The sequence below is a fragment of the Aquarana catesbeiana genome, linkage group LG03 (assembly GCF_042186555.1).
Source record: "Aquarana catesbeiana isolate 2022-GZ linkage group LG03, ASM4218655v1, whole genome shotgun sequence".
Lineage (NCBI taxonomy): Eukaryota > Metazoa > Chordata > Amphibia > Anura > Ranidae > Aquarana > Aquarana catesbeiana.
Window position 1 is genome coordinate 546940673 of NC_133326.1, and position 23850 is coordinate 546964522.

General features: G+C 42.4%; 1 protein-coding gene across 24 annotated transcripts in view; it reads left to right on the forward strand.

The window, feature by feature from the left end:
• The window catches only part of MICAL3 (microtubule associated monooxygenase, calponin and LIM domain containing 3), a 313530-nt gene that overhangs the window by 99177 nt on the left and 190503 nt on the right, over positions 1-23850 (forward strand). For all 24 annotated transcript variants that reach the window (XM_073621556.1, XM_073621539.1, XM_073621540.1 and 21 more), the window contains exons 2-3: positions 14293-14636; positions 15660-15867. In XM_073621556.1, coding sequence (XP_073477657.1) covers positions 14373-14636; positions 15660-15867 — 472 coding nt within the window. In that variant the 5' untranslated portion in view covers positions 14293-14372. The remainder of the gene's footprint in view (positions 1-14292; positions 14637-15659; positions 15868-23850) is intronic.

The window sequence follows — 23850 nt, forward strand, 5'->3', positions numbered from 1 at the left end:
CGCTGTTTTGCTTCTCACTCTCTGATTTATAAAGTGGTAAATATCACTTTCACTGCAGGTGAATTCTCCTTGTGGATGTGTTTTTAAATGACAGTAATTTAGAAAGAAAGAGAATTTGGTCAGGGGGACTTTAAATGAAGCCAATCACTAGAGTAAGCACATAGGATGTAAAACACAGTATTACTTGTATGAGTTTAGTTAGTACATAATATCCGACAAAAAGGGGGTTTTTGGACTTTAAATGAGAGATGTATACCAAAAAGCAGTCATTGCAAAGAACATTCAACTGTACCTTGTGAGATCTTATACAGCATACTCGATGACAGAAAATGCTTAACAAAATTGCATTACCCCAAGGCATGCTAAAAATCACACATATACATATTGACGCCATGGTACTATATCACGGGATGAAGACAAGTCCTGCACAACATAGGCCACTGGAAGGGCTGTATGGTATATAAAAGTCTTGAGTGTAACAATGTAAAAGACATATAAAATCATTTGTGTGGACATCATGCATCTATGTTGGTCCAACGCGTTTCATTGGGGTATACCATCTCTTCAGGAGTGAATGCAATGGTGATCTATAGAGAGATGTAACCATATGGTATAATGTAGCTAAATAATAGGGTAAGTAATAGGTGTAAGGGACAAAATGGACATCTCTATAAATACCCACGTCAACTGCATAGATGTGAACAGAGGATTGGAGCTGCTCGAGATGTCTGGCATGGGAACTGAGGTAGAGACACGTGGACAAGCCGGGAGCACTGTGGATTCCCCAAAGACAATGTCCAAGTATAGGTGACAGTGAGCTAACACTTCTGTGGATTACAATCAGTAGTATATATTGAATGTATAATATTTTTGATGAGAAGTGTGTGAAAACCCATTCATCAGGTCAAGTGAAGGGAAAAACGTAAGCATGAATGGAACAGATACTCAAAAAAACAACCAAGTATGAGAAAGAAAGGAAAAGAACACATCCTGGGTGTGATGATGTAGGAAAGAAAGACCTAGTGCTAAAAGTATAGATGAAACCTGTGGTGATTTTACCTTGTTGATTCACACAGAACTGGGAACCAAAATCACAAGTGAATGCTTGCATGTAAGGTGCTGCCAGAAAGACCCACAGACACCAAATAAAGCGAGTTAAATGCTCCCAGCTAACACAATGTGTCCCCGCTCAGCGTCACGTGGGCGTGGCAAGTAATTTACAGCCATTGACTGTTAGTCACATTTATTCACCGCTTTATAAATTTGCTCCTTAAACCTCTAAAATAAATTTTAAAAAAAGTCTTTTAGTCAGAGCATATACGTTGATTTTATGTAATTCAGCCTTGTGAGATCAGTACAAATAATGGTTATTTTAGACAATCCAGTATGAGCTTCACAAATCTCCCTGCCTGCACTCTGTACTGACTCCGCCTATTAAGACTCCTCCTCTCAGCTCCTCTGTAGATCAGAAGACAGGCTCTGTGAAATGTGTGCCTACTCACAGGACATAGTGACTACATGTCACAGATGGCAAAGTGTTGGGATATGTTTACACACTTCAAGATCATGGGAATGTAGGCCGTACAAAAGATTATCAAAGAAAAGGAAATAATTCACACTCAAACTAGAGCTGCACAATTAATCGTTAAAAAATCGTGATCTCGATTCACCTCCCCTGACGATCTCTCCTGCTGAGTTTGACGATTCTTTCATATAAACAAGTGGAGAGATTATCTGCTCACTCAGCTGTCAAAAGAAAACATCCAGGCAGTCTGCCAAGTTTAGAACTTGAAACATTGTATCTATCTTCCTTGTTAGATCAAAGGGATAAACTTCTCTGTGTAAACAAATAACCTGGGCAATCTGCCAAGCTTTAAACAACCTGTAAATGCAGGAAGATATATAATATATATATATATATATATATATATATATATATATATATATATATATATATAATTTTTTATTTTTTTTTTTAGCAGAGACCCTAGGGTGCAATATTTTATGTCACACTGTATTTGCCCAGCGGTCTTTCAAATGCAATTTTTTGGGAAAAAATACACTTAAATTAAATAAAATAAAATAAAAAAAAAGAAACAGTAAAGTTTAGCGCAATTTTTTTTTGTTTTAATGTGAAAGATGATGTTACTCCGCGAGAATCGTGAGAGAATCGTGATCTATCCTCTAAACAAAAAAATCGTGATTCTCATTTTAGCCAGAATCGTGCAGCTCTAACTCAAACTCAATTAAAATTGGAGATAAAATGGCCGCGGCACCTTTATTGGTATAAACATAAACTTATAAATTCATCAATAAATTAAATATTTAAAATTTTTCTTTTTCTTTTTTTTATTTATTCATTTTATTAATTTATTAAAATATATAAAACATATATCAATATCTCGCTCAGTTATAGAACTCGAGCGAGTACCATAAATAAAACATTCATCAAAGTCCCCCCTTGATACAAGGGTGACAAACCACATAACAGGTGCTGCGACAGGGTGGGAGGGATGGGGAGCTCGTCAAGCCACTGTGGGGTCAACTGTGACAGGGGCTTGATGCGAGGGTCTTATATAACCCTAAAACACGTGTATTCCCCTGCCATACACGTGTTTTTCCCGCTTCAAATCACGTTTTTCCCGCTCGGGAGCCACCTGCCATTCAAATTCTGCCATTTAAAGTGACAGTAGTCAAAATTTTTTTATTTTTATTTTTTTTTTTTTTTATAAAACTCCTTTTGCCTGCCACAATCCCATGTTGTGGGCACTTAAATCAATGCCCACTTTTCATTTGCAATAATGGTAGTAGGCTAGAAGTAATGGATATATACGATGTGGAAATAAATATGATTTTGACCAAAGACCTGCTTAAAACTTCATGTGATGGGTGATCATGAGCTTGAGGAGGATTTCTTATTTTCAAGTTGGTTGTAAAATTCTTACAGGAAGCGCGAGACTGCAGGAAGTTGTGACATTCTCCCTATCTGGGCTGCAGTGTCATGGCTCCGCTCTGTGACCCCCGCAGCACTCTGATATGTGGCTAAAGCGTTTGTGGCGGAGTAACAAAATATTGCTCTGCAGCTGCTGTGGACACCGCAAGTCCTAGCCAATGTAAGCCTGTGTCGTGGCATGCTGAGATTTTTAGTTCTACAGTAGGTGCAAGGTTTTGCTTGTTCGAAGTGAGATGTTGGGTCTCATTCACACTTCGTGCCATTGGGCAACATTACCCAATGCAGTCCCAACACAAAGACTGGACAAAAGGCCTTGCATTGCATAGGACTAGTTCACATCATTCACTTCAGACTTGATTTTTTTTTTTTTTTTTAACAAAAATATGTAGCAGAATACATTACACAATAGCCTAAATTGATGACAACTGTGTAGGTGCACATGTGTCAGTGTCTGTAATTGTTTCCCATATCCCTGTATGTTGTGCTCTTTTAAGATGCACGTCCAAGCAGTGGCATCACTGCAGGGGTACGGCCTGCACCCGGGTGACACCTGCCAGAGGGGTGACACCAGGGATGCATCATTCATCTCTGTGCAGTGTGTGCAGGGCCGAGCCACAATGCACACATTTGTCTGGAACAAATGTGGGCCTATGACTGCCATATGCTCGGTGTCATATTAACCCCCACACACACAGCACACAAAGCTGCTCTGGGTCACAATACCTCAGATGAGCAGCGCTGCAGACACCGCCCACCCAATCTCTCCTGATCAACTAAAGCCATCACAGGACAGCAGCATCATCGGCCAATTGGCAGATATCCACTGCCAAGCAGTATCTCTGAGAGAGGGAGGGGGCAGCAGCTCCTTCTAAAGTCCAGACTGCACACCTTCTGTAAGTTATAGCTGCTCTTCGACAGTCCCTCTGTCCTCTCTTCTGTTCTGTGTAACATATGCAGTACTTAACTTTTCACCTTGTACTCCATGTACCTGTACTCCAGGAACTCTTGAGCCCTGTACTTTGTAAGTTTGTGAACCCTGCCCCCTGTACTTAGCGCCGTCCTGAGCCTTGTGCCCTGTATACAGCACACTTCTGTACCCTGCACCCTGTAGGTAGCATGCAATTCGACCACACCTACCCTTTTATGCCGTGTGCTCCCCCTGTGGGGGCATGGTTGAGCCTTGGGTGACACCAAGTGCACTGTGGCAGGCTAGACAGAAGAGCCTGATTTGCTAGCGTTCCAAGTGTCTACTGTTCTGTTCTGCTCATGCTGTCACTCCACAGCAGCAGGACAGAGCACTGTGACAGGCTGGAGGGGAAAGCCAATCTGATGCGGCGGTGCGGTAAAACATGGGGGGAGGGGGTGTGACGCCATATTTTACCCCACTAGGTGACGCCAACCTTAGTGACTCCACTGCAGCCAAGAGTCTCTTAAAAACCTTCACTGGTGCGCCTCAGTGGCTTAACATTCTTGAATCCAGAACAATTTCTGATGATGCTTCATCGTTACTGCAGGTCAGTAAATGTTATATTTGAGAAGTTGATTTTTGGATGAAAGCAGGTTGCTGCGACTTAATAATGCTGCCACGTAGCTGTTATCTGGCTATGTGCCTGGTGCTCTTGTTTAGCATTCAATTGTACCAGTGTGTTATGGAAGGCAAAGTACAGATTAAATACAGAATCTTAATTTATTCCCATCAGGGCTGCAACTAACGATTATTTTCATAATTGAGTAGTTGACCGATTTATTGTTTTGGTTAATAACCTTAAGTGTGGTATATAATTTAGTTAATATGTAAAGTTTAAAAAAAGGCAATTTATTCTTAAATATCTCTATGCAGCGGTAAATATAAATATCAAACTATATGGTTGGGGAGCAAAATCTCTAATCCACGCTGAGAATAACAGACAGAAGAGATATACTGTATATACTATTAGAGAACATATATACTATTTGAAGAGATACTGTATACACTATTAGAGGTTGAATCTGGTAAATATCAATATACTCAGATCTTTTTTTTTTTTTTTTTTTTTTTTTAAAGAAGAAAAAAAGATTGTTTTGCAGGTTTTCAAACAGAACTGTAATATATTATATGCTGGCCATACAAAAACATGTCTTCCTTAACCACTTCCAGGCCACCGCACGATATGTCCTTACTTTGAAGGGGGATATTATGGCAGCAGCTAGCTGCCGTAACCCCGGTATCCTCTTTAGCCGGCGGTCTGGTTTCCGATGAGAGTGGTCTCTGTGTCGGATTCGCCACAAGATCACTTTCATCAGCAGCAGGAGAGGGTGCCCCCCCCAAAACAGTGTAAAAATAAAAGGTAAAATAAATTCGAGAAAAAAAATGAAATTTTTAACTGCGCCCTGTCCTGCCGAGCTCGCGTGCAGAAGCGAACGCATACGTGGAGTAGCACCCGCATATGAAAACGGTGTCCGAACCACACATGTGAGGTATCGCTGTGATTGGGAGCGCGAGAGCAATAATTCTAGCACTAGACCTCTGTAACTTAAAACCTGCAACCTGTAGAATTTTTTAAAACTTTGCCTATGGAGATCTTTAAGGGTAAAAGTTTGTCACCATTCCACGAGTGGGCGCAATTTTTAAGCGTGACATGTTGGATATCAATTTACTCTGCGTAACATTATCTTTCACAATATTAAAAAAAAAAAATTGGGCTAATTTTTTACGGTTCTATTTTTTAATTAAAAAAAAGTGTATTTTTTCCCAAAAAAAGTGTGCTTGTAAGACTGCTGCATAAATACGGTGTGACAAAGTATTGCAACAACTGGCATCTTATTCTCTAGGGTGTTAAGAAAAAAAATGTATAATGTTTGGGGGTTCTAAGTAATTTTCTAGCAAAAAAACTGTTTTTAACTTGTAAACACATCTCAAAAAGAGGCTCAGTCCTTAAGTGGTTAAAAAAAGACGTTTTAGGAATGTTCGATTTTCGAATCATTAGTGGGGTCAAATCGACCTTAGTTTTCAACCAGTGACAGGAAAATTTTGGAAATAGAAAACTGGTCAAAGAAATTTTCAGACCGTGTATGTGGTTTTCGTTCAGAAATTGCATTCATTTTAAAACAGAATGTTAAAAGCAAGTGAAAATTTCAAACCACATTTTTTCATTCAGCGAATGTACAAAGATTTTTCATATGAATATTCTCGTCTGAAAATTGATCCGTGTGGCCAGCATAAGGCTGGGTACACACCTATGCAGTTTGCTTTTTGCTGTGCGTTAAATACAGTACAGAGTGCCCCTATAGCAAGGTAAAGAAAACTTCTGCCTTTAGAACCACTCACTTCCTGCCCATGAGGCATTGCTCCTCACACATTCACAAGTTCTCAGGCACTTACTGACATGTATGAATGGTGTACTGATGTATGTGTGCTTGCACTGTCTTTCCTGATATGTAAAGAAATAATGCATTCTGTATGCAGGCCAACTAATTGGCTGGCCGATTAATCGATTAGTTGTTTCAGCCCTTCTCATCCAGTCTGGAGTTTTTTACTGTCTTGTTTATAGCACAAAAAATAAAAACCACAGAGGTGATCAAATGCCATCAAAAGAAAGCTCTATGTGTGGGAAAAAGACATGAATTTTATTTGGTTACAGCTTTGCACGCCCGTGCAATTGTCAAATAAAGTGACGCAGTTCCGTATAGCAAAAAATGGCCTGGCCATTAAGGGGGTAAATCCTTCTGGGGCTGAAGTGGTTAAAAAAAGGCGCTGCAATGTATTGCTGTAAAAGAGGACCCCTTATATTTTATCAAAGCCAAAACATACTGGTAGAATCTGTCCGGTTCTTTTTTCCGTCAGTCCTAATGGTGAGATATATGAGACTAACTGGTGTCCCCTTCCCCTCTATTCCTGTTCTGATTGGATATTTGTGTCATTTAGCAGCTGCCCTGTTAGGTTTCCAGTAGGGATGAGCCGAACACCCCCGGTTCGCACCAGAACCTGTAAGCGGACCGAAAAGTTTGCGCGAACTTTAGAGCCCCATTAAAGTCTATGGGACTCGAACGTTCGAAATCAAAAGTGCTAATTTTAAAGGCTAATATGCAAGTTATTGTCCTAAAAAGGGTTTGGGGACCCGGTCCTGCCCCAGGGGACATGTATCAATGCAAAAAAAAAGTTTTAAACGGCTGTTTTTTCGGGAGCAGTGATTTTAATGATGCTTAAAGTGAAAAAAAAGGTGAAATATTCCTTTAAGTATCGTACCTGGGGGGTTGTCTATAGTATGCCTGTAAAGTGGCATGTGTTTCTGGTGCTTAGAACAGTCCCTGCACAAAATGACATTTTTAAAGGAATAAAAGTAATTTTAAAACTGCTCGCGGCTTTAATGAAATGTCAGGTCCCTGCAATATGGATGAAAATCAGTGATATTAAGGGGAACCCCGTACCCAAATTATAAAAAAGGAAAGGTGTGGGACCCCCAGGCCCTATATACTCTGAACAACAGTATACAGGCGATGCAAACAAGACAGGGACTGTAGGTTTGTTAAGTAGAATTTGATTGTAATTTTGAACTGGTACATTTTTAAAGTGTAGCTCCAGGCAAAAAATCTATTTTTAAGCTTTTTGGAAAACATAGGGAAGGGTTATCACCCCTGTAACATTTGTTTTGCTGTCTGTGCACCTCTTCAGAAGATTTCACCTCACTTTCTTCCCAATGACAAATGTTTTTTGAAAATTTTGGGGGTTTTAGTGAAACAAGGATTGGTGATAAAGCACCAGTAAAGTTTTTCCCATATTAACTCTTCCAGGAGAGACTCCCTTCCTAGGGGTAGATTTAATCTCACTTCCTGTTGTCTCCTTCCATTTGCAAGTAGGACTCGTTTGTAAGTTGGATGTTTGAAAGTAGGGGCCTGCCCTATATACTCTGCAGAAATTGGGGCCTTAGGTGTTGGTGTTGCCACAACACTGCAAGCCCTCACAGTTACTCTTGGTGGGTGCTGGAACGGGCCCTGCTGTGAAATATTAGATCAAAAATTGTAATTACACGTCCATGTTAAACAGGGGCAGAAAAATTGGGCCTTGGCCACTGGTGGCGGTGCCCAGAACCAAAAATGTTCTTACAAGCTATCGGCATGAAAATTGAGGAGGAAGAGGATTGTCATTCAGCATAACAGGATAGTCACACAGCATCAGCATAGGCAGTCTTGAAGGGATCTCGCATTAAAAAAAAAAAAAAAAATCAATCGGTTACATCAACATCAGGTACTTGGTAGCTGGTGATCCAAGACTGATTTATTTTTATGAAGGTCAACCGATCGACCGATTCAGTGGACAGGCGCACCCTGTGATCGGTTACAAAGCCTCCAGCAGTAATGAATGTGCGTTCCGAAAGAATACTGGATGCAGGACAGGCCAGTAGCTCAATTGCATACTGTGCAAGCTCTGGCCAGTGATCCATCCTCAAGACCCAGTAACCCAGAGGATTTTTGGTGGGAAAGGTGTCCAAGTTTGATCTTGCCCCTAGGTAATCCTGCACCATGTGAGTCAGACGCTGGCAATGGTTGCTGGAACCTTTCAGACCTTGGGGCTGCAGGCTAAAAAATTGTCTGAACGCATCGGTCAGATGGTCACCTTCTCCACCGCTCCTTCTGTGACAGACCGAAGCCTCAGCAACACGTTGTCCAGGAGGCCCAGGAAATTGTAACCTTCCAGCCTCTGGAAACGCGTTGCACAAACCTTTATGCAAGGCCTCCCGAAGATGTTTCATTCTCTGCGATGGGAAGATAAGGTCCGCAACCTTACCCTTGTAACGTGGATCAAGGAGGTTTGCCAGCCAGTAATCATCCCTCCCCTTGATACGAATATGAGGATCCTTCCGCAGGCTTTGCAGGATCAGGAAGGCCATGCAGCGTAGGTTTGCTGAGGCATTCGGTCACTAAGGACGACATGATCCGCAGCCACCTCCTCCCAGCCACATACAAGTCCATGGGTTTCTTCGGTCTGTAAATGATCCCTTGAAAACTGCTGCTGATGCTGAGTGCCAGGCTCCACCTCCATGCTGACACAATCCTCGTCCTCTTCCTGTGTAATCGGCGGGCACGCAGGAACACTGTCTGGATAAAGAGGGCCTTGAGAGGTAAGGAAGTCCTCCTCTTCCTCCCTCTGTTTTGCCTCAAGTGCCCTGTCCATTATTCCATGCAGAGTGTACTCCAACAGGTGGACAAGAGGGACAGTGTCACTGATGCATGCACTGTCATCACTCACCATCCTCGTGGCCACCTCACATGGTGACAGGACAGTGCATGCATCCCTGATCATAGCCCACTGGTGTGGGGGAAAAAAAAAAAACAAGCTCCCTGACCCTGTCCTGGTGCCATAGTCACATATGTACTCATTTATGGCCCGCTGCTGCGTGTGCAGCCGCTGCAGCATGGCCACCGTTGAGTTCCACCTGATGGGCATGTCACAGATTAGGCGGTTCTTGGGCAGGTTAAATTCTTTTTGGAGGTCAGCCAGCCGAGCACTGGCATTATATGACCTGCGGAAATCCACAGACTTTCCTGACTTGCATCAGGATATCCTGTAAGCCCGGGTACCTGCCCAAGAACCGCTGCACCACCAAGTTAAGGACGTGAGCCAAACAGGGCACATCGGTCAGTTGTCCCTGCCTGAGGGTGGAGAGGAGGTTGGTGCCATTGTCGCAAACCACCATACCTGGCTTAAGCTGGCATGGCGTCAACCACCTCTGAACCTGCCCCTGCAGAGCTGACAGAATCTCTGCCCCAGTGTGGCTCCTGTCCCCCAAGCACACCAGCTCAAGCACCGCATGGCATCTTTTTGCCTGCATGCTTGCATAGCCCCTTGAACGCCTACGGAGCACCGCTGGTTCTGAGGAAAAATCAGCACAGGAAGAGGCCATGGAGGAAGATGAGGGGGTGGAGGAGAGAGGTGTGGCAGAATCACCACTAGTAGAATTTGAGGCGTGGTGGCGCAACAACCTCCAACACTACTGCACCCTGTCCTGCATCCTTCCCAGCTGCCAGAAGAGTCTCCCAGTGCGCGGTGAAAGATGGGTAACGTCCCTGTCCATGCCTGCTGGACCATGAGTCAGCAGTAATATGCACCTTACCGCTGACTGCCCTGTCCAGCGAGGCCAAGACATTGCTTTCCACATGCTGGTAGAGAGCCGGAATCGCCTTCCGTGAGAAAAAGTGGCGTTTTGGGAACCTGCCACTGAGGAACCGCACATTCCACAAACTCACGGAAGGAAAACCAACTGAAAATGCTGGAGTTGAAGTGCTAGCAATTTAGCCAAGCTAGCATTCAACTGCTGGGCATGTGGATGGCTGGGAGTGAACTTCTTTCGGCGGTGCAGCAGCTGGGGCAGGGAAATTTGCCTGGTACAATCTGACATCGGTGTACTGATAGCAGATTTTCCGCAAGTACCTGGCTGTGACACACCTAATTCTACACCTTCATTCCTCTCAGTGCAGGTTTCAGAGAGGACTGAAGGTATAGTGAGGTTGGAGATCCCAGCTGATGAGGAGCAAGGAGAGGTCCGCTTTGTTCTTTGGTGTGGGTCTTTTAGGTACGCTTGCCAACGAACTGCATGGCAGGTCGACATATGTCTGGTAAAGCATGTGGTGCCCAAGCGGGTGATGTTTTGGCCATGCAAGATACGCTTGAGACACATGTTGCAAATGGCAGCGGTGCGATCTGATGCACTCGTCTTAAAAGGCCCACACCAAAGAACTTTTGGAATGACGCTCAAAGACAGCAGCACCCTGCACATGCGGAGCTCTGAGGTGTGATGCAGTCAGTGTGCTGCCCTTAAGCTGGCCCCTGGAGGGCATCCTGCCTCGTTGGAGATGTTCCTCCTCCTCCCTCCTCCTTCCTCTCTCCTCTCTGGCACCCACGTGGAGTCGGTGACCTCATCATCCCCTCCCTCCTCATCACTGGAGCAAACCTGGCAGTATGCTGCAGCTGGGGGAACGTGACTGCCAGATTGCTGTCCTTCTTGGGCACCCCCTCTCTCTGGGCTCACGTTACTGCCTTCCTCTAGGTGGGTACCATCATCGGAGCCTTTAAAACGCTGGGCATCCTCCTGGAGCATGTACCCAACACTGTGGTCAAACAGTTCAGGGGACTCCTCAGGAGAACATGGTGGGGCTAGGGAAGGAGTGAGTGATGCCATTGAGCCGAGGGAAGAGGCTGCTTTGGCAGCTGCTTTGCCAGACAAAGTACCCTGAGCCTGGGTGAGGGAGGATGAGGACGACTTGGTCATCCACTCTACCAAGTCTTCCGCATGTTGCGGCTCAACACGGCCAGCTGCCGAAAAAAGGACAAGTGTGTCCCACGGCTACGTGCTGATGAGGATGCACCGTCTCCACGACCAGCACTGTTGCCTCTAGACACAGCATGCTTGCCCTCTTTTATTGGCTTGTGACTGTCTGCCTCTTCTTGTTGGCCTTCCAGACATACTAATGTCCTGCAGTGAGATGAAGCTGCACAAAGCTGGGGTGTGTGTGTGTGTATGTATGTATGTATGTATGTATGTATGTGTATGTATGTATGTATGTATGTGTATATATATATATATATATGTATATATGTGTATATATGTGTATATATATATATATATATATATATATATATATATATATATATATATATATATATATATATATATATATATATATATATATATATATATATATAAATTATAGTTAGCAGAATCGACTGCCTGTGGTACTAATAGGATCAGAAGAACACCACCAATTTTCTTCAGGTAGCTTTAGGTGCACACTGTGCAGAGGACACAGTACAATAACTGTAAATGGAAAACGATAGCAGCGCTAAGATTGAAGAAAAAAAATAATAAAAATTCCAAGTATTATATAATATATGATTAACATCAATATTGGACACTAATAAATAAACCACTCCATTAAAAAATGAATTGTGTGAGAATATATACGGATATGACAACAGTATCTGCTAAATATTATATTAAAGTGTTCAATAGAAATTAAATGTAATATTCAATAAATCAATAAATAGTCAAAAAATTTTCAAAAAGTGTTGAAGTTCATAAATATATTGAAATGATTAAAATGGATTCCGTGACAAAACCAACACCGCATCCAAAAGGTGCTATTGAACACTTTAATATTTAGCAGGTATTGTTCTCATATCAGTATATATTCTCACAATTAAGGTTTTTCACGCAATTAATTTTTTTATGGAGTGGTTTATTTATTAGTGTCCAATATTGATGTTAATCATATATTATCAATACTTGGGATTTTTATTTATTTTTTCTTTTTTTTCAATCTTTGCGCTGCTATTGTTTTCTTTCTTTGTACTATTGGGTGCATCTCACTTCTAGCAGCAGCTGTTTATTTACTGTTGTTGGTTTTTTTTTTTTTTTTTTTTGATATAGTGCGGTATTTTATTTTTTGTTCACTAACTGTAAATACTGCAGCTGCCTGCCTGTGGTATTAATAGGATCAGAACAACAGCAATTGTCTTCAGGTAGCTTTAGGTGCACACTGTGCAGAGGACACAGTACACTAACTGTAAATCCTGCAGCTACCTGCCTGTAGTATTAATGGGATCAGAACAGCTATTGTCTTCAGGTAGCTTTAGGTGCACACTGTGTAGAGGACACAGTACACTAACTGTAAATACTGTAGCTGCCTGCCTGTGTTACTAATAGGATCAGAAGAACACCAGCAATTTTCTTCAGGTAGCTTTAGGTGCACACTGTGCAAAGGACACAAAATATATCAAATGACACTGTCTCTCTGCCACGCAGGCGGCCTTATATAGTGTGGGGCGTGTACTAAACCCCCTGAGCCATAATTGGCCAAAGCCACCCTGGCTTTGGCCAATTACGGCTCCCTGTACAGACGACGCTGTGATTGGCCAAGCATGCGGGTCATAGTGCATGCTTGGCCAATCATCAGCCAGCAATGCCGCAGTGAATTATGGGCTGTGACGCGCCACTGGAATTTGGCGCAAACGGCCCATAACATTCGCAATTCGACGAACGGTCGAACAGGCGATGTTCGAGCCAAACATGGGTTCGACTCTAACTCGAAGCTCATCCCTAGTTTCCAGGTATCCCTGTCTGTAACTTTCCTCTGCTTTGCCAGTGCAGTTGATACATTTTGTACATATGATGGCATCAGTTTTGAGACTTATATTTGTATTTTGTATTTTTTTTTTTTTGCATTTTGTTTTGACTGACAAATCATTTTCTGCCCTTACCATTTTTTTTTTTCCCCCTATGTTGCTTTGAAATGCATGGACATGATTTTGATGATATTTGACAGTGTATGCAGCTGTGTCTGTATTTGGGATTGGGGTACAGTAAGGGCCCTTTCACACTGGGGCGGTTTGCAGGCGCTATTGCACTAATAATAGCGCCTGCAAACCAACCCGAAAGTGCTGCTGCTTTGTATCCAGTGTGAAAGCCCCGCGGGCTTTCACACTGGAGCGGTGCGCTGGCAGGACGGGAAAAAAAGTCCTGCCAGCAGCATCTTTGGAGCGGGGAAGGAGCGGTGTATTCACCGCTCCTTCCCATTGAAATCAATGGGACAGCGTGGCTATACCACCGGCAAAGTGTCTCTACAGAGGCGCTTTGCGGTGGTTCTTAACCCTTTCTCGGCCGCTAGCGGGGGGGGGTAAAACCGCCCCACTAGTGGCCGAATACCGACGGTAAAGCGTTACCGCCGATGCCGCCCCAGTGTGAAAGGGGCCTTAAATGGCATTTAACATGTATATCTCCATTTTTGTAATGGGACGTTTTTTGGCTTTTAAAACAAAACTAGTGGGTTCTGAGTTTTTTCTCGGCTGTAAAAATGCTCTGACGTCGAACGCGACTCACCAGCATTTTTTGACATTTTTGATCCATTGAAAAATACAAAACCCGCTAGCGTGGAAAAACGCAATTACAAAAGCGTTAAACGTTGAAAAACTCACTGCAAAGCTGCTGGCGTTTTTTATAACGTTATCTTAACGTCCAGTGTGCATGAGGCCTAAAACTTGAGTTGTCTCGAGCCTTCTGTTTTCTGATTGTGGAAAGTTACATAAATTTCAGGCTGTTAAATTCTTGGCATTATGACTTCTTGATGCAGTTTTTGTATGTATAATTGTACCTCTTCTTCTTTTTGGATACTAGTGCTAACTGCCTTGTACTTCCTGAGACTGCACAATTGATAATTGTATGAAGTCAATATTTTCTTATCTGTTGCAATCCTTAAAAAAAAAAAAAAAAAAAAAAAAAAAAAGCATTATGAGTAATACTAAATGTTTTTTTATTTTTCCCCTGGAGTTCCATCAGTAGTAACTCACCTATTCTTTTGTGTTCCAGGTAAAAGATGGCAGTCCTTTAGAGGAGCCTAAAAAGAGCGGTGGTGGTGGCTCCCCACCCCCCCTCTCCCGGCCTGAACTATGGAGGATGGGCAAAATGGTAGGGTGAACCTGGCTCACGTCCTGTTTGACCGCTTTGTCCAGGCCACCACATGCAAGGGGACGTTAAAGAGTTTTCAGGAACTATGCGACCACCTGGAGCTGAAACAACGCGACTACCGCTCCTTCTACCCCAAACTCAAGTCCAAACTTAACTACTGGAAGGCCAAAGCCCTGTGGTCGAAATTGGACAAGAGGTGGTCCCACAAGGACTACAAGAAGGGCAAAGCCTGCAGCAACACCAAGGTGAGTTGGGCAGGAATAACAGGAAGTTTTTATCACTTTACACTTTGTTATTGTAACATTTGCCTGATGGTAACCTTTGACATGGCTGTCCAGTGTTTATTTGCATGTGTGTATATATATATATATATATATATATATATATATATATATATTTCCAGTGGTCATCTTTCTATGTACAAACTATACATAGATGAGGCTTTTTTTTTTCCTTCAATTTCAGATTGGGGATTGTGATCTGTGTTCCTATGGGGCAAATTTACTCGGTTTACTCTGTTTGTTCTAGTGATCCTTGTCTCTGGGATTGAAAGTGATGGGTAATCCAAATGGAGTTGTCACCAGAACAAAGTGTGAGGGGAAAATCCTCTCAGTGGGGGCACCTGTTCTGGTAATAACTAAGAGGGAAAATACCACATTGTGGTTACTAGATGGCACTGATCATAGGAAATGCGTTATGTACTGCAAATGTTAGCTCCATACAGTAGCCATAATGTGGTATTTTCCCGATTCCCTCTTCTTTTTTTTTTTTTTTTTTTTTTTTTTTTTATTCATTCATTTAAAAAAAAAAATTAACTTTCGACCTGGAGAGAAAATGGCATGAGAACATTCAACACTGAATGTGCATGCAGTTTTGCTAAATGAAAATCGCTGCAATTTTTAAAATTTTATTTATTTTTATAAATACACCAGTTTGTTTGCTTGTTACCTATCTATTATTATTATACAGGATTTATATACCGCCAAAAGTTTTGTACAGCGCTTTACAACATGAGGGCAGACAGTACAGTTACAATTCAATACAGGAGGAATCGGAGGGCCCTGCTTGTTAGAGCTTACAATCTAGGAGGTTAAACTTTTTTTTTTTATTAAAGGCCAGCTCAAGTCTTTGTTTCCTCCTTCTGTTCATAGCATTGGTTTGAATTACTTTGCATCAGCCCCCTGAAACCAGAACAGAAATCTGTCCTGTTTACATTTTTCATGTAGAAATACTGGACACTTATATTAATTCACTGTCTGTCTCTGCAGTGTCTGATTATTGGCGCTGGGCCGTGCGGTCTGCGTACTGCCATCGAGCTCTACTTCCTCGGGGCCAGGGTAGTGGTGGTGGAAAAGAGAGATGCCTTTTCGCGCAACAACGTGCTTCATTTATGGCCCTTCACCATCCATGACCTGCGGGGCCTGGGAGCCAAGAAATTCCACGGCAAGTTCTGTGCTGGGGCCATCGATCACATCAGTGAGTATTGTGAACTCTGCTATAACATTGCAGTTCGGATCTGGCAGATGTCTGGGTTTCCTCTGGCTGTATGTGCATGGTGTTTTTAAAAAAAAAAAGACGAAACCAAGTTTGGTATAATCCATGGTTGTAAACTTCAGATATGCAATATGAACAAAGCATATCTCTCTATAGTGTGTACTTGTCTCCACTAAGTGCACCAAATGTAATTTTTGTCTGCTGCTTCGTTCCTCTACTATCATCATGAATCACTACTAACATACTTTCCTGACACCAAGGAAAAAAAAGTGACATGGGAGGGACCTCCAGCAGATTGACGGCCTTGGCTCTGTTCCTGTGAGGTCAATGTGTCCCTTTCCCTCCAATCAGCTCTCAGAACTCTCCTCACTTAGCTCTGCAGAGTGCAACTTTAGCTCTAGGCCCCCTTTTTCTGACATCTTAGACAAGCTTTAAAAATTCTGGACTTTGAACGACTGTAGATAAGAGAAGACTGCAAATAAACAGGTAAAACGTATGTAGGAGGATCTTTCAGCTGTGTATCACCTGAGGCCAGTCACTTCTATGGGTATATGTAAGGGTTTGCAACCACTTTAAAGCTAAATTCCAGCCTTGCCTTTTTCCCACACTTAGACCACTTTCACACGGGAGGTGTTTTTCAGGCTCTACAGCGCTAAAAATAGCGCCTGAAAAAAGCCTCGGCTGCAAACCCAGTGTGAAAGCCCAAGTGCTTTCACACTGGGGCGCTGGTAGGGCGTCACAAAATGTCCTGCCAGCAGCTTCTTTGGAGCAGTGAATACATCTCTCCTACACCACTCCTCCACGTCTCCTGCCCATTGAAAACAGTGGGGCAGCGCCAGCGGATTTAACCCCACTGGCGTGGGGTTAAAACCACCCCGCTAGCGGCCGAATAGCGCCGCTAAAGCGGCACTAAGAATAGCGCCGCTTTACCGCTGATACCCGGGGTGGCTTAGTGTGAAAGGGGTCTTAGAACAAATCTTGTGACCATACGGTTAAAAAAACTTGCATCTCCAAAATATAACTCTTTGAAGCTGCAGCAGCTATCTTGCACCTGCCTTTATTTCCCGTCTGAGCAACTTCAATCATCTTTAGTACCATGTGCTCCTGATCCGGACTGTCATTTGCTTGCTGCTCAGATGTTGGCTTTCTCCGCCATCAATCGTTATTTCTCTTCGTAATGTGTTGGTGTAATTTTTAGGGCTGTACAGCTGTTCCTGAGCATTATATGAAAACTCCTCCCCAGTATCCCATTAGACATGCATTTTCTTACCTGCTAGCTACTGGGAGGCACAGACTTTAGATGTACAATATGCTGTTTGGTAGCTGAATTTCATATAATTTTTAAAACCGCAGTAAAGTGATTGGGGGGGGGGGTGGAGGCTTATATGAAGCTGGCCAACATTTACATAAAACCCTCTCAAGAGCAAGCCCACTGCTTCAGTGGTCTCTTGAAAAAAAGATTTGAGGCAGAGTGTCTGCCGGCCCTTTCCACCAAACTTTATCTTATACAGAAGAAAGACTAGCAGAATGCCTCACCAATGAAGTAATCAAGTTTAATATACTATATATTGTATAAGTTTAATACAATTTTATGTATTTTCTGTATAGTGATCATATCCCCCTTCATCAACTTCTTAATTGTATTTTCCCTTGGAAAAAAAAACAAAACAATTTCAGTTAACCCCTTGGTAATTTAGCTGTGCATCTTTGCAGTTTTTCCAATTTTCTGTGAACTGGTGCCCAAAAACAGATTTTTCAGTTTAACAATTTTAGGTCTTCTAGTCTTTGTAGATGTTTGTTACAGTTCCAGGAAATGGTCTAGTTATGGGAAATCCAGATCAGCTGATGGTCGTAGTTGGTAGAGATAAGGTGTCCAAGTAGAAAACCAGCGTGTGTATATGTGTTCTGATTATGGGTTTCCAGCTCCCAAACTAAGGTGTGTGTGTGTGTGTGTGTGTGTGTGTGTGTGTGTGTGACAAAAAAAGTCAACTGTTTAATGTTTGTGGAAAGATAATTAGTGTAAGGAATTGTTGGGCTGCCACAGAAGACAACTGGTTTGTTGCAGGCAGCTGCGCATGAAAAGCTTTTGCATGGTCCAGTGTGATAACCTCATCCTTGCGTAAGCCAGTAACCAATAGATGTTTCTGCCATCACTGCCAAGCTTTTTTACTTTTTTCCCTATCCCTGCCTGCAACATTTAATTTACTGCTGTGTAATTTATTACAAACTGCTTCCTCGGGAAGATTGAATCTTCCTGCAATGTTCTCCTGGTTTCCGCTGACTTCGCCTGTCCTCCACCCATATACGTCACACTAACAGCTGATGCGTATTTCTGTTAAAATTACTACACAGATAATTAAATCCAGGCTGATGGAGGTCCGTCTGCCCAAGGGATGAAGGATTTTACATAATTGTTTTGTGGCCAATCTGAATAACTGTGCATCTACATTCAATGTTTTTTAAGCAAATTATACAGACCAGTTATAGAGAAGCTGAATATGTCGAACACTGTCTCTCCATCACTTCTTTTATGAGAAATGTATTACCTGATCATTACGGATGGTTATCAAATCTCTTGTGGAAGGATTAGATGCTTTGTCAGATTTTTATTATTCTGTGACCCCACTGGGCAGATTTGCCCTTTCTATTTGTTCTGGTGACTAGTGACCCTGGTACAGAAGTAAAGGAAGAGCCAAAAGTTTATAACTGTCGCTGGAACAGGAATAGAGCAGTCTTAAACCTAAGAGGCAGTTCCTCTCACTTCCAGAGATTTCCTCCTCTTGTATTTCTGGGACTGGAAGTTGAGAAAAAACAATATTTTCTTCTTGAGAAAGATCAGTGTGGCCTGTAAGGTTGCTGGTCGGCACTGGACCCAGTGGGCGGCACTAACCTGGTATCCTGGCAGCATGCTTTACAGGTCCAAGTGACCCCTTGACGGGAAGTCATGTCCCTGAAGGCCCCCTTTTGGACATTCCTGCCTGCATTGGTGAAGATTGGGCTCTCTGATAGCCCTGCAGACTGGACTGGTGGGTGCTAATGTGAAGGAAGCAACTCCTGTGACTGTGCCCCTCATACTGTAGTATTCTGTTGGTTCTCTCCTGCTGCAGGAGGGACAGACTGTGAACTGCCTGTGTTTGTTGCTGTGGCTTATGACAGTAGCTTGATCTCTGCCATCCACTGTGTAGCGGTGGAGGAAGGGGTGAGCTCCCAAGTTTCTGCTTTAGGTAGTGAAGGCCCCTACGTAGTTTGCCCTGTAATGGCTCTCCTCAGGGTTAGATCAGTTCTGAATCCTTGCCCTTATGTGGCCTGGCAGCCACCAAAAATGTCTAAATCTTTATCTTTGTTATCCTCATTTTGCACCAATGGGTTCCCTTGGTGGACCATGTTCTGGTCTTTAAGGATGCAGAGACAAATAGTCTGTAGCACCATGGGCAAAATGCCTCCATCACAAAAGTGAGTACACCCTCACATTTATGTAAATATCTCTTCATGTGACACTGAAGAAATGACACTTTGCTACAATGAAATGTAGTGTACAGCTTCTATAACGGTGTAAATTTGCTGTCCCCTCAAAATAACTCAACACACACCCATTAATGTCTAAACCGCTGGCAACAAAAGTGGGTATACCCCTAAGTGAAAATGTACAAATTGGACCCCAAGTGTCTATTTTATGTGGCACCATTATTTTCCAGCACTGCCTTGACCCACTTGGGCATGGAGTTTACCAGAGCTTCACAGGTTGCCACTGGAGTCCTCCACTCCATGCAACATCACGGAGCTGGTGGATGTTAGAGACCTTGCGCTTCTCCACCTTCTGTTTGAGGATGTCCCACAGATGCTCAATAGGGTTTAGGTCTGGCGACATGCTTGGCCAGTCAATCACCTTTACCCTCAGTTTCTTTAGCAAGGCAGTGGTCGTCTTGGAGGTGTGTTTGGGGTCATTATTATGTTGGAATGCTGCCCAGTCTCCCAAGGGAGGGGATCATGGTCTGCTTTCAGTATGTAACTGTACATGTTGCCATTCGTGGTTCCCTCAATGAACTGTAGCTCCCCAGTGTCGGCAGCACTCATGCAGCCCCAGACCATGACACTCCCACTACCATGCTTGACTGTAGGCAAGACACACTTGTCTTTGTACTCCTCACCTGGTTGCCGCCACATATGCTTGACACCATCTAAACCAAATAAGTTTATCTTGGTCTCATCAGACCACAGGACATGGTTCCAGTAATCCATGCCCTTAGTCTGCTTGTCTTCAGCAAACTGTTTTCAGGCTTTCTAGTGCATAATCTTCAGAAGATGCTTCCTTCTGGGACAACAGCCATGCAGACCAATTTGATGCAATGTGCGGCGTATGGTCTGAACTGACAGGCTGACCCCCCCCCCCCCCCCACCCCTTCAATCTCTGCACCAATGCTGGAAGCACTCATACCGTCTATTTCCCAAAGACAACCTCTGGATATTACGCTGAGCATGTGTACTCAACTGCTTTGGGCGACCATGGCGAGGCCTGTTCTGAGTGGAAACTGTCCTGTTTAACCGCTGTATGGTCTTGGCCATCGTGCTGCAGCTCAGTTTCAGAGTCTTGGCAATCTTCTTATAGCCTAGGCCACCTTTATGTAGAGTGGCAATTTTTTTTTCCAAGATCCTCAGAGTTCTTTGCCATTAGGTGCCATGTTGAACTTCTAGTGACTAGTATGAGAGCGTGAGAGCAATAACACCAAATTCAACACACCTGCTCCCCATTCACACCTGAGACCTTGTAACACGACATTGGGGAAGGAAAATGGCCAAGTGGGTCCAATTTGTACATTTTCACTTTAGGGGGTGTACTCACTTTTGTTGGCAGCGGTTTAGACATTAATGGCTGTGTGTTGAGTTATTTTGAGGGGGACAGCAAATTTACACTATTATACAAGCTGTACACTCACTACTTTGCATTGTAGCAAATTGTAATTTCTTTAGTGTTGTCACATGAAAAGATATAATATATTTACAAAAATGTGAGAGGAGTAATCACTTTTGTGAGATGCTGTGTATTTATATTACATTGGTCATGGGACTTTACATGAGTTTCACATCCAAACCTATTTAGTATATATGATTACAGATTTATTGCATGGTAACAGATTTCATATTTACAGTAATTAAAAACCACATTTCAACTATAATAAGCTGATCTATAAAAAAAAAAAATATCATGATAGCAAAATTAATTAATCGATAATCCTGGTGTTCATAAACTGTACCTTTTTCATCCAAGGAAAAAAAAAAAAATTACGTGGCATATAGCGACCAAAAAGATGCTTGACATCTTATGACTACACGCTTTGTGGATCATAGTTATAAGAAATATGTGGCGCTAAATAAAGTGCATAAATAGTATGAGCAACTATCACAAATAATGTAGCGAAACATAAGACTAGTGACAATTCTTCAATGTGACATAAACTAGCAAAATAATAATGTAAGGATCCAATAATACATAAATCCAATGAAACTCTTAAAGTGCATAAAAGTGAAAAGTATCACAAAAATTGGAAAAAAAAAATGAAAAAAATCGCATAAAGTGAAAAAAGTTGCATAAATGGAAAAAAATCACATAAGGTGCAAAAAAGTGAAACAAACGCTAAATAAATAAAAGTGCATAGTCCAAGTGCAATAAGGTTCCAACATCAGTGGAACAAATCTTCATATAACAGTTCATGCAAAAACAAAAGTGCATGTGCATAAAATGATCGGTTTCAGATTCCTCCAATCATCGGCAATTTGTGGTGCGCCACACGATTCCCCAGCCTCTCACCTCTATTAGAGACCCCTACGGGTCAAATCAAGCTTGCATTCTGGAAGCAGATGAGAACCAACAATTGATCGATCTCCTCCGATCGTCACAGCACTTGAAGGTCTCTGCTGGTGGAAGGCTTCAAACTTGGCAAGTATGGTGGAGGCATGCAATATAAAGGAATACCCCCATCGTGTAGTATTCAACACAATTTTTTTCAAAACAAAAGGTAGTACCTTACATTTAAAATCTGGAAAAACAGCACAGAGCACAGTACTTCTGGTCTCGGCTGCGTCTGGAAGTGACGACACCTGAATCCTCCCTGACACGTTGCGTCACTGCTCACGTGACTTCATCAATGGGTCCCCCCTCAGGGAGGAGTCAAGTGTTGTCGCTTCCAGTCGAGGCTAAGACCGGAAGTACTGTGCTCTGTGCTGTTTTTCCAGATATTAAATGTAAGGTACTACTTTTTGTTTTAATAAAATTGTGTTGAATACTACACGATGGGGATATTCCTTTATATTGCATGCCTCCACCATACTTGCCAAGTTTGAAGCCTTCCACCAGAGATCTTCAAGTGCTGTGACGATCGGAGGAGATCGATCGATTGTTGGTTCACATCTGCTTCCAGACTGCAGGCTTGATTTGACCCGTAGGGGTCTCTAATAGAGGTGAGAGGCTGGGGAATCGTGGGGCGCACCACGGATTTCTGATGATTGGAGGAATCTGAAACCGATCATTTTATGCACATGCACTTTTGTTTTTTCATGAATTGTTATATGAAGATTTGTTCCACTGATGTTGGAACCTTCTTGCACTTGTTGGATTATGCACTTATTTAGAGTTTGTTTCACTTTTTTGGCACTTTTTTTTTTCACTTTATGCTAATTTTTTTCAATTTTTGTGTGTTTTTTTTTTTTTTTTTTTTTTTTTATTTTCACTTTTATGCACTTTAAGACTTTCATTGGATATATGTATTATTATTGGATCTTTACATCATTATTATTTTGCTAGTTTTTTGATGTCACAGAAGAATTGCCACTAGTCTTATGTTTAGCCACATTATTTGTGCTAGTTGCTCATAATATTTATGCACTTTAGTTATCGCCACATTTCTTATAACTATAATTATTTTTTCTGTGTGGGAACACTTTTATACGTTTTGGCGGCTTCTCTTATTTCTTTATTTTTTTTTTAAGTGTTTCAGTTCACTTTGGTTTTGCACGTTTGTTCCCCCCTTCTGTTCATGCTTTTGTGGATCCCTGTCCACTCCCTCAGGAGTAGATGCAAGAAAATGGTCTAAAAGTACAAAAATACCACTATTAGATCTAAAGGGCTCCCAAGATTTTAAGAGGCGAAGTTGGGACTTTATATGAGACGTGAGTCTCCATCCCTATGCAAACAGAAAACGGGAAGGTTGGGACTTTGAGTGAGGTGGGCAAATGAGGCCAATGGGTCAGTCACCATCAAAAACAAGCCATTTTATTGATACATAGTAAAATAATGACATAATAATGACCCCAATATGGGTTGACTGTCACATCATATACAAATACACCCTGTTTGATACATTGTGAACATTCATGACAAGCCCCTAAGATTAGGTGCAGAGCGAATGATATAAAAGGTAAAATGTCCATAAATTGCATAATATCACAAAGTAAATAAATAAAATAAATGAAACTTCAGGATTGGTAGACCCAGTAAGAGGGGAAATAATTATTGGATGCATGTCGTAAGCCCGACGCGTTTCGTGTATCAAAAACACTCTTCAGGGGCAATAAAGCACCAATATCTAAAAAACAAAAGGACAAAAAAGGGGGACTGTTCTAGATGAAGTGCAAAATGCATGGTACAAAAGAAAACAAAATAAAAATGCGTATGGGGGGGGGCAGAGATGCCACTACCCCAAATGGGTACTCACATGCCGATGGGGTATGAACTCCATGAGGTGCGCGGTCACAAGGCCACCAACTATGTCAGGTCCGGGAGCTGAGGGAGGAGCTCAAAACAAGGGAGGGAGAAGGGCCAGGCACACACCAAAATCCCCAATGAGAGGTATGTCCATACTGTTGGGGCTGCGGGTGGTATTTCTGTGGTGATAAGAATGCTGCGTGAATGGTAAGGCCCCAATATCTAGAGCCCCCGTCCCCCACACATACATGAATGCCCATATATTG